Below are 11,251 nucleotides of genomic sequence, written 5' to 3' on the forward strand. Positions count from 1 at the left end.
CAGAGACAGAGACACAGACACACAGACACACATACACAGACACACAGACACACAGACATGCCCAGTCACACCACCAGACAAAGGCACAGGTCCCCTGTGGCACCCACATCACCCCCAGCACAGGCAGCCACGTCCGCTCCTCCTGCAGGGCTGGCAGGGGGGCACTGCTGCAGGTGACCCAGGCCACCCTCTCTGCCTTCCTGTGCCCATCTGCACACACCTCCAGCAATGGCACAGCCCATCTGGCCAAGGGGTGCCCCTGTCCCACCCCCGGGCCCTCTGACCCCCCACAGCCAGCTTGATGCTCTCTGCAAACCCGCAGCCCTCACCCACGCAGCCCTCAGGCACCCCACACTTCTGGCACCCCTGACACCAGCAGGGACCCTCAACCTGACTCATCCCCTGCCTGCCCCTGGGCTCTCCAACTCACTGGCCAGCCAAGCTCAGGGACAGGCTCCGTTGTGCTGGTGACCAGTCCCTTTTCCACCCTGTCGGCCTCTCCCCTGCCTTGTCCTCCCCGACTCCTTCCACTCCACATGGCTTTAGTGCTCACACCTTTCTGCTGACACCCTCAGGTCTCTGGGACCCCTGGCTTCATCCCCAGCTTCCATCCCCAGCTTGCAGAGGTACAGTCACAAAAGCCAGGCTGGATCTCCCTGGAGTGACACCTCTGGATCTGTGATCCCAGCAATCAGCACCAGTGAGGAGCTTGGCTCATTACACTTCTTTCTGCTGTCCTTTGCTGTACACATCTGTGTCACTGGACCCATCCCTTGCTGCTTCCCTCTTTGCCTTGTCCCCCTTTTTGGCCACATCCCTGATCAGCTCCCTTTGCCCCAGCAGGTGCCCCCAGGCCTGACTGGGCTGGGAGGGTGTGGAACCCACAGGGCTGAGCGCCCACGGGCACTGCCTTTGCCTCCCTCAGGGCAGCAGCTTTGCCTCAACCAACCACCCTCCATGGCCTTGCCTCTTGGCTGCCAATTGCTTTTAAGCAAGAGTGAAGCTGCTGCTGCTGGGCTTTGCTCCCACCCACTGCCTTTGGATGTGAATCCTGGCTCCATCACCTCCCTCCTGCCCAAATGGCCTCTGGGCTCATGCCAGGGATGTGCAAAGTGCTGCCACATCTGTCCCCTCCTGAGCCCAGGGAGCAGCCCTGGAGAGCCCCTGCAGCAGGGGTGTGTCTGTGCATGCTGCCAGAAGGGCATGTTCACAGAAAAAGCATTGTCAAAACCCCCCCAAAGTACTCAACAACTTTCACTTTTGAGGGAAGCAGCGCAGGAGGAAATGGGACAGGCTGGGACAGGGTGACGATTTGCTTCGGTTTCCGGACAGCTCAGCTGGGATCAGGGGACCCCTCCAAGGTGCCAGGTGACGGCCAAGCAGCTCCTGCTCCAGTCCAGAGTCCAGGAAAGAACCCGGGTCTCCAGGTATGTGGCATCTTTTGGGAATCTGCAGACGGAAATCGCCCCCTGCCGTCCGCCAGAACCGAACACAGTTTCCACTTCCCGTCAGCAAAGTGGAACCAAGTCAGTGGCAAAAAGGGGGGTGGGTGGGAGAGCAGAGCAGAGCCAGGTCCTGTCTTGGCTGGGCCTTGCATTAGTGTTTGGACTCTTTGGCTTCCCTTGCTCCAAAGCCTTCTCCCACTCTCAGGGAGGTGCAGGCAATGAGTCCTGACTCGCTCAGGGTTTGTCCTTCTCCCCCTGCCCCTGTGCATCTCTTTCTTAAGGCTGGATCAGTAAAGCCAGGGCTCCATAGGAAAACAACTGCCCCTTTCTGCTGGAATTGGAGGACATGGTGCAGCTTGTCCTTTGCTTTCCCATGGGAAATTCCCACCCCTTTTGATCCCAGTCAGGTCCTTTGCCTATAAAGCACTAACCAAAGTCAGTCTGATGAGGGAAAATCGATTTCAACCTTGGGCATCCAAGTTTCTTCCCTCAACATTCCAGAGAGGGCTGAAATCAGCAATGAACCCCATGCAAAATTAATTCCTCCTGGTTGGTTGGTTGATTTGTTTTAAATTCCCTTGTTTGTCTTCCCTTTTGCCCTTTGCCTCTCCTTCCCCATCTCCAGGTTGTGCTCCAGGGAGGAGGATGCTCTGTGGTTCCCCCATCCACTGCTCTCTGCTGGCTTTTGTCATTTCCACTTTAGTTTTCCAAGTTCCTCAGGGGCACTCAGGTAAGAATCCCCCTGTTCTTGCTGGATGCTGTGCCATGGCTTCCAGCTGGAATATCTTGGTGGCTGCCAGTGCAGCAGCTCGCTGGGAACAGCAGAGCAGAGAGCAGGCTCAGGCCCTTTCCTTTGCTGTTTGGTGCCCAGGCTGTGCTGCAGGGCAGGGTCCCTGTGCCAGCTGCCCTCAGCCCCTCGTCTGCCCCGGCACAGGGACGCTGCCAGCGCCATGGCCCGGCCCGGCAGCACCCCAACCACGCGCAGCAGCCGCTGCTGTGTCCCAGCTCAGCTGCCTCAGCAAACTCACACTTCTCTCTTCTTCCTACGGGGTCTCTCCCAGCTCCACTCACCGTCACTGCACCCCCCGGCCCCATCACCGTGGCCAAGGGCGAGGACGTGGTGCTGCCCTGCAGCTTCTCCCCGGGGCAGAATGCACAGGACACGGAGGTGACCTGGTTTCGGGAGCAGTTCTTGCCCTTTGTGCATCGCTACAAGTGGGGCCAGGACCAGTTTGGGGAGCAGATGGTTCAGTACCAAGGGCGCACTGAGCTGGGGAAGGACGGCCTTGCCAAGGGCAGCGCGGACTTGAGGATCTTCCACGTCCAACTCTCTGACACAGGGAATTACACCTGCTTTGTTCAACGTGGCTCAGATTACAACGACGCTCTGGTGGAGCTCAAGGTGACAGGTCTGTAGTTTGTGTCCCCAGTACCTCTAATTTACTTGCTCACAGCCAGTGCTCTTGTTCCCTGTCCTTCTGCCCAGAAACAGTCTCAGGTGGTTGCTTTGGAATTAGGGTTTTATTAAGTCCCTTGGTGTAAAATATCAGGAAGGACTCAGAGAGGTAAAACTGCCCACTGAGCAGTCATAAAGAGCTCATGAAATACTTCCTCCTTCAGAAGTGGTTTTGATATGGTTTTCTTCATAAAAGGGGGTGTAAGAAAAAAAATCTGTCATTGGCTAATAAGGGAAGAACATCAAGGTGCTTTCATGTTTTAATATCCAGGCCAGTGCATTCTTTTGCTGCAGTAGTGGCCTCCAGAGCAAATGTCTCTGTTCCATGAAAGGGACTGCAAGAAATGTCCTGACTCCAGGTGACATTTGTCTGAAAACAATCTGGGATTTGTCCATGTCAGTTTATCCAAGTCAGGGAGAGAAACAGCCCAAGCAGGTTATCCCCCCGATATCCAGGAGCCCGCAGGGTCAGCCGGGGTCTCTCTCTTTGCCCGCAGCCAGCGGCTCTGCCCCGCTCATCGCGCTGGAGCGCTACGAGCACGGGGGGATCCGGGTGGCCTGTCGCTCTGCCGGCTGGTACCCACGGCCCCGGGTGCTGTGGCACGATCCCCACGGGCGCCGTCTCCCGTCCCTCTCGGAAAACGCTACCCAGGACAAGAACGGGCTCTTTGCAGCTGAGAGCAGCATCATCCTCACCAGGGCTGGGAACCAGGAACTCTCCTGCTCGGTGCAGCACCTCCCGCACACACCAGGGCAGGGACCGGCCCTTTACGTCTCAGGTGAGTCGAGGATGGGGCACGGCCCTGCCGACGGGCCCCACGGAGCTGTGCTGGGCACAGCACCCCCAGGCCCCTGGCAGGACACGTGCTCAGCGTGTCAAGGCCATTTCCATCCCACCTGTGCAAACGGCCGCGGCTTTCGGCAGCGTTGGTGCAGGAGTGCTGCCAAAACCCACCGGGGCCGTCTGCAGGGGCCGGTCAGGGGGCAAAGGTACAACCCTCCCTGTGGCAGAGTTTATACAGACCCCTGGCTGAAAGAAGCACATTCCTAACCCTGGAGCTAAATGAAAAAGGAGAAGCAAACCCGTGCCCTTAGTCTCCCCCGCTGTGAAATCCTGTCCTACAGATTTAGAATGAGAAATAAATCCTTGTGTCTCCTTTTAGCACCTGCAAGTATAGAATGTAATTCTAATTTTTCCTTATTGCATGGGAAAGCTCCTTTTTCACTGGGTGATTGGCTTGGGGCTGGGAATATATCAGAGCAGAGATACAATGATGAACCATTAACCATATAACAAAGGGCACTGCAGCAGCACGTCCTTTCCAACTCCACCCTGCTCCTCTTCTAGTTCAGAAATTAACAAGTCCTGGAGATTTTATTTCCTTGGGGAACCATTACCTTTCTCTTGATGATGCTGTTCTGCACTGGAGTGTTGCTCTTGATGCACATGTCACCCTATTTCTGATCCTATGTTGCCTAAGGAAATATATATTTGTTTTTTCCCAAAGGAAAAAAAAAAAGCATGATTTAATGAGAAATCACTTGGTTAGAAATCCATCTTCCCTTTAAAAATCCTTCACAAAACGTCATGAACCTCAGACAGGTGCAAAATTGCCAAAATGGATTTTTTTTAAAATGTCATTTTTTGCCCTTTTGTGGTGTACAGTCTGGTTTTCACCCTCAATGGGATTCAGATGGAATGACCTTGTATGAAATAGAAATAATCTCCTTTCTATCGCTCCTTGCGCAGTAACCTCCCCTTTGGGGATTTTATTTTTCAGATTCCTTTTTCCAAGATGCCCATCCTTGGAGGATTGCCCTGGGCGTGGTCCTGGTTGCTGTGGTCACTCTCCTTATTATCACTGTTTATCTCTTTAAAATTAAAGGTACCATCCTGGGTTTGGGGGCTGGGGAAGGGGCTGGGCAGCCATCCTACTCAGCCACCTCTGGTCCTGAGGGATGAGGGGATTGAGAAACACCAGGATGGAACCAGAGTCTTGTCTTGGTGTCTCAGGCACATGTTTTGTGCCAGGGAACTTAAAAACCCATGACCTTAACTTCTGTCAGAGAAGAAAAGAAAGCTTTCCTCTCCCAGAAGATGGCAAGGAAGGAAGTTGGCATTAAAGCAGCATCAGCTGCTCCTCTGCCCCAGCACAGAAAGGGAGCAAGAATTTGCCTTGACCTGCAAAGAATCCCTGGCAGTTTGGGGGGCCTGGCAGTGCCTCCTTTCCTTCTAAAGATCTCTCTGACAGGAGATGGTGCAGAGGAATAAAGGGAACTGAAATCCTCTCTTTCTCCCTGGCAGGAGATGGGGCCGCTGGGTCGTGCGGGCGCTGCAGCACGTCCAGGCCCCGTGGCCCTTCTGCCCTGGGGGGGGCTGTAACTCCTGCTGGGGGTCCATCAGTGCTCTTTGGAGGGGATGAGTTTCTAAATTATTTGCATTTCTTTCTTTACACAGGAAAGCTGCAGAAAGAAATAGGTAAGCTTTACTTTCCATTGTCCAGAAACGGGAGAACTCTTCCAATGGAAGAATTCATGGGTCACATTTCTGGAGGACATGAGGAAGGGAAATGGTTTGGCCAGTGGCTGCATACCATGTGAAGTTAATTTATTAAATGCTGTTGTAATTTTCAGGAAAATCATTGCAGAACCAAAGAAAGTGGGAATAGATGTTGTAGCAACAATAACTTGGCTTTTCAAAGTGCTCTCAAGGTTCTTGCCAAGTCTGGAGGAAGCTTTGGGGTAGCACATTTCATTGTGCAGGGGCCTCAGCTGTTCTGAGCACTGCAGAGCACAGGCACAGGGCCCTTAGGGAGCACTGCAGGGGACATTTCACCCCACGCTCCTCCCTTGGTGCTGCAAAGCTGCCCCTTCAGCGCTGCCCTGGAGCTGGAGCCCGTGCTCAGGTCTCCAGCAGCACGGTCTGATCTCTGCCCACAGCGGGCTCAGGGAGGGTGGGTGAGACCCCCAAAGTCTTGGGAAGACAGGTCCTGAGGAGCTCCTGGGCTGCAGCTTTTCCCTCATGAGCAATTTCAGCCTCCTCCCTATATCCCAACAAGTCTGTCCTGGAAAAGGATTTTTTACAGCTTGTGAGGGGTGTTGGGTTCATTTGGGCTTTTTTTCTCTCACTTTTAATGTGTGAAGTGAACCAAAAAGTGGTTCACTTTGTGGTTCACTTGGTGATGGGTGGACGGAGAGAGTGAATTTGGGAATCCAAAATTCAAGGTGACTGAAGATGGTGCCTGGGGATGGGATCGGGTGGGGGCAGCAGTAGCAGTGGCAGGGTGGGAGTGCCCTGGTGCCCTTGGAGATGAGGGACCTGCCAGAGATCCTTTCCTGCCCCCAGGTTGAGCAGGACAAGCTGCCCCATGGGCGGGGGAGCAGAGCTGCAGGCTGGGGGTGGGACAGGGCTTTGCACTGCTCAGCCTTGGCACAAACCCGCCCTCCAGCCCGTGCAGGGGGTCCCAGGAGAGGGCAGACAGGGGATGGCCAAATCAATGGCCCACAACCCATTTGTGCTGCTTTCTCTTCCTTTTCAGAGCAACAAGCCCAGGAACTCGGTGAGTATCATTCTCTTCTGTTCGTGGGAGTCTTCTCAGTTGGGCATTTTTTCTCCCCTGTGTTTTTCACGTGTGCCCTTGTTTTGGGCACAGAACAAATACAGAACTTGTTTCAGAGACATTATTTTCCATTGGTCTCTGTGTGGTTTTAGGCTCTTCCCTGTAATTGTTCTGTACTGAGAAGAAAATTCCTTCAGTTCTCTAAGTCCAAACTGACCATAAATTCATGTCCTGGAGCTGGAGCCCGTGCTCAGGTCTCCAGCAGCACAGTGCTGATCTCTGCCCACAGCGGGCTCAGGGAGGGTGGTGACACCCAAAAAAGTCTTGGGAAGACAGGTCCTGAGGAGCTCCTGGGCTGCAGCTTTTCCCTCATGAGCAATTTCAGCCTCCTCCCTACCCCAAGCAGTGGATCTGGGAAATGGCACCAACTTTGCTGCTGACGCTCTGATCTGCTTTTGTTTTACAGCGGAGCAAAAGGCAGAACTGTGTAAGTCTCACTGCCCTTCTCCTGGGTGAAATCCTCTGTGAAAACTGCCAGACCTTTTCATTCCTTCTCTCAGTCTGTCCAAATGTTCTTTCTGGGCAGATATTTTCCTTCCTCTTCCCCTGACCACATCATCAGGTAAAAATTCACCCTGAACAATCCTTGGGATTTTTCTCCCTGAGTGGCTGTCCATGCTTTGTGACACTCCTTTTAATTTAAGTAGTGAAATAGTTCTGAACAGTTCTTGTACTTTAGGGGCAAAGTACAGAAACCTGAGCTGTTGGGAAATTGCTCCTAAAAATGTAGATTCCTTGATTCCTAAGAATTCTCAAAAAAACCAAACTTGCTTGAAGAGGTCCTGTATTTTTGTTTGCTTTTTTGTTTGTTGCTTGTAGAATTGCCAATAAATAGTCCTTTGGCTATGAAACAGAACCTCCTGCTAAAATGGTGCCACTGAAGGGAGAAAAATGATGGGGATAATAAATACAGGTCAGCTGTCCCTGCAATCAGAGCAAAACCAGAGCATCTCCCCCTTCCATCTCATTCTTTTCTGTGTGGTCCTTCAGGTGGGAGGGGTCCCAGGGAAGGGACTGTGCCACATAATAACTCGTGTGTGTTTGTGTTTGTTGTTCAGGGGACTGCGTTAGAGAAATAAGTGAGTGTCCTACTCTTCCTTACAAATAATTTTTTACAGAGTCTGTGTAGGGTGGGGGGTTTCTTTGTTTTTTTTCACTTTTAAAGTGTGAAGTGAACAAAAAAGTGTTTGTGGCTTGGAGGAAGGAGAGAGTGAATTTGAGAATCCAAAATTCAAGGTGACTGAAGATGGTGCCTGGGGATGGGATCGGGTGGGAGCAGCAGTAGCAGTGGCAGGGTGGGAGTGCCCTGGTGCCCTTGGAGATGAGGGACCTGCCAGAGGTCATTTCCTGCCCCCAGGTTGAGCAGGACAAGCTGCCCCATGGGCGGGGGAGCAGAGCTGCAGGCTGGGGGTGGGACAGGGCTTTGCACTGCTCAGCCTTGGCACAAACCCGCCCTCCAGCCCGTGCAGGGGGTCCCAGGAGAGGGCAGACAGGGGATGGCCAAATCAATGGCCCACAACCCATTTGTGCTGCTTTCTCTTCCTTTTCAGAGGAACAAGCCCAGGAACTCGGTGAGTATCATTCTCTTCTGTTCGTGGGAGTCTTCTCAGTTGGGCATTTTTTCTCCCCTGTGTTTTTCATGTTTGGTGCCAGGGAACTTAAAACCCCACGGCCCTAACTTCTGTGAAGAAAAGAAAGCTTTTTTCTCCCAGAAGAAGGCAAGGAAGGAAGTTGGCATTAAAGCAGCATCAGCTGCTCCTCTGCCCCAGCACAGAAATGGAACAATAATTTGCCTTGACCTGCAAAGAATCCCTGGCAGTTTGGGGGGCCTGGCAGGGTCTCCTTTCCTTCTAGAGATGGAGGAAGCTTTGGGGTAGCACATTTCATTGTGCAGGGGCCTCAGCTGTTCTGAGCAGTGCAGAGCACAGGCACAGGGCCCTTAGGGAGCACTGCAGGGGACATTTCACCCCACGCTCCTCCCTTGGTGCTGCAAAGCTGCCCCTTCAGCGCTGCCCTGGAGCTGGAGCCCGTGCTCAGGTCTCCAGCAGCACGGTCTGATCTCTGCCCACAGCGGGCTCAGGGAGGGTGGGTGAGACCCCCAAAGTCTTGGGAAGACAGGTCCTGAGGAGCTCCTGGGTTGCAGCTTTTCCCTCATGAGCAATTTCAGCCTCCTCCCTACCCCAAGCAGTGGATCTGGGAAATGGCACCAACTTTGCTGCCGACGCTCTGATCCGGTTTTGTTTTCCAGAGTGGCAAGAGGCAGCACTGCGTAAGTCTCACTGCCCTTCTCCTGGGTGAAATCCTCTGTGAAAACTGCCAGACCTTTTCATTCCTTCTCTCAGTCTGTCCAAATGTTGTTACTGGGCAGATATTTTCCTTCCTCTTCCCCTGACCCCATCATCAGTTGAAAATTCACCCTGAACAATCCTTGGGATTTTTCCCCTGAGTGGCTGTCCATGCTTTTGGACACTCCTTTTAATTTAAGTAGTCAAATAGTTCTGAACAGTTCTTGTTCTTTAGGGGCAAAGTACAGAAACCTGAACTGTTGGGAAATTACTCATAAAAATGTCGATTCTTTGATTACCAAGAAGTCTTCAAAAACAAAACTTGCTTGAAGAGGTCCTGTATTTTTGTTTGCTTGTTTGTTTATTGCTTGTAGAATTGCCAATAAATAGTCCTTTGGCTATGAAACAGAACCTCCTGCTAAAATGGTGCCACTGAAGGGAGAAAAATGATGGGGATACTAAATACAGGTCAGCTGTCCCTGCAATCAGAGCAAAACCAGAGCATCTCCCCCTTCCATCTCATTCTTTCTGACCTCTCTCATCCTTCTGCTAGGGGGTGGGGGATCCCAGGGAAGGGACTGTGTCACATAATAACTCGTGTGTGTTTGTGTTTGTGGTTCAGGGGAGCGCGATGAAGAAATAGGTGAGTGTCCTACTCTTCCTTACAAAGATTGATTTACAGAGTCTTTGTAGGGTGAGATGTTTCTTTCGTTTTTTTTAGTCAAGGAACTCAATGAGTATCATTCTCTTCTCTTTGTGGGTGTCTCCTCAGTTGGGCATTTTTTCTCCCCTCTGTTTTCCATGTGTGCCCTCGTTTTGGGCACAGAACAAATACAGAACTTGTTTCAGAAACATTCTTTTCCGTTGGTCTTTGTGTGGTTTTAGGCTCTTCCCTGTAATTGTTCTGTACTAAGAAGAAAATTCTTGCATGTCTGAGTCAGGACAGGCAGCGTGATTGGATTTGTAGGAAATGGGTGCAGCCCTTCCATGTAGTCAGACACTGAAGTTTTGAAGCAACTCGCTGTGAGATGACTTTGACAAAGATAACAACAATTCAGAAAATGTGCACCTCCCCTGGCATATCATTCCCCTGAGCTAACCCAGCCCCAGTGTGTTCCATTGCCTCTGACCTGTGGTTTTTGTGGGTTTTTTTAAAGCATGGAGAAGACATGCAGTGCCCATAGAAGAAGGTAACTAAGTCTGGTCTTTCCTGGTGCTGAATCATCTTGCCTGCTTTAATGGCCCTTCCTGGCAGTTCCCCTCCTGCAAGTGATGCTGCTGGGACCAGGCATGCTTCTGCTGAGCCTCCCTTTCCTTTGGTGCATGTCCCACTTTCAGGCAAATCTGGAGGATCCTTGTCCTCGGTGAGCTGTGCACAATTCTTCCTCCTGGAGCTCTGCTGATGATCCTCTTCCCTCTCTGCTCCCTCTCTTCTCTCTGCTGCAGTGTCTCTTCCTTGCACTGATGTTGTCACCTTGTGCACCTTGCCATGCCACACTCTGCCAGCTCTCCCTCACCCCCTGCTTCTTCCTTAGGCAGCCCCAGCAAAGATGTGTCCTGGGCCGAGCTCTGCCCTGATGTGTTGATTCCATCTCTCCTGCAGCGAACGTGGTTCTGGATCCAGACACAGCCCACTGTGAGCTTGTCCTGTCTTACAATGGCAAAAGTGTGGCACGAGATAACACAGAACAGGACATCCTCGTCACCCCCAAGAGATTTGACCCATTCCACTGTGTTCTGGGCCGTGGGGGCTTCACCTCGGGGAGACACTACTGGGACGTGGAGGTGGTGGTGGAGGCAGGAGGATGGGCTGTGGGGGTGTCTAGAGAAGATGTGAGAAGGAAGGGTAATACTGAGTTTAAACCAGAGGAAGGCATCTGGGCAGTGGGGAAACAGGCTGCAGATTTGAAAGCTTTCACCTCCCCTAGTCCCACTGAATTTCCTGAAATCAAGACTCCCATGAGGATTCGGGTCTCTCTGGATTATGAAATGGGACGGGTGTCATTTTTCAGTGTTGATGAGGGGATTCCCATTTTCATGTTTCCACAGGCATTATTTGGGGGGATAAAAGTCCACCCTTGGTTCTGGCTGGGTCCTGGGACATATCTGAAAATATGTCCCAGGAAGGAGGAAGACAAGGCTTTTTTAAGGGACCTGGGAAGTTCAGACTCACAGTAAGACTGAGGTTGGAAGGAACCTGTGGAGGTTTCTGTGGCAACCACCTGCTCAGAGCAGGGTTAACCTCAGGGCTGCCTTCAGTGTCTTTGGACCTTGTTCAGCTGAGTGTTGCAGGGTCTCCAAGGGCAAAGGTCTCATTACCTCTCTGGTCCAATGCTGCATCTCTCTCAAGGGTAAAAACCAACCCTTTCTGTGTGGTCAGAATTTCTCCAATCACGACTTGTGGTTGTTGTGTCTCATCCTCTCTCTCTCCCTCTTGAACACCAA

General features: G+C 52.1%; 1 protein-coding gene across 1 annotated transcript; it reads left to right on the plus strand.

Moving 5' to 3' along the window:
- Positions 1 to 410: 410 nt before the first annotated feature.
- Positions 411 to 11,251, plus strand: LOC113989694 (butyrophilin subfamily 1 member A1-like). Its single transcript, XM_039382845.1, has 13 exons — positions 411 to 1,427; positions 2,071 to 2,175; positions 2,507 to 2,854; positions 3,399 to 3,680; positions 4,683 to 4,861; positions 6,176 to 6,461; positions 6,928 to 6,948; positions 7,580 to 7,600; positions 8,072 to 8,092; positions 8,770 to 8,790; positions 9,429 to 9,449; positions 9,964 to 9,996; positions 10,410 to 11,251. The coding sequence occupies exons 2-13, from the start codon at positions 2,091 to 2,093 to the stop codon at positions 10,982 to 10,984; spliced, it is 1,893 nt and encodes a 630-aa protein (XP_039238779.1). The 5' UTR covers positions 411 to 1,427; positions 2,071 to 2,090; the 3' UTR covers positions 10,985 to 11,251.

The sequence above is a fragment of the Pipra filicauda genome, unplaced genomic scaffold (genome assembly GCF_003945595.2).
Source record: "Pipra filicauda isolate LSUMZ 115617 unplaced genomic scaffold, ASM394559v2 scaffold285_size1263560_pilon, whole genome shotgun sequence".
Taxonomy (NCBI): Eukaryota; Metazoa; Chordata; class Aves; order Passeriformes; family Pipridae; genus Pipra; species Pipra filicauda.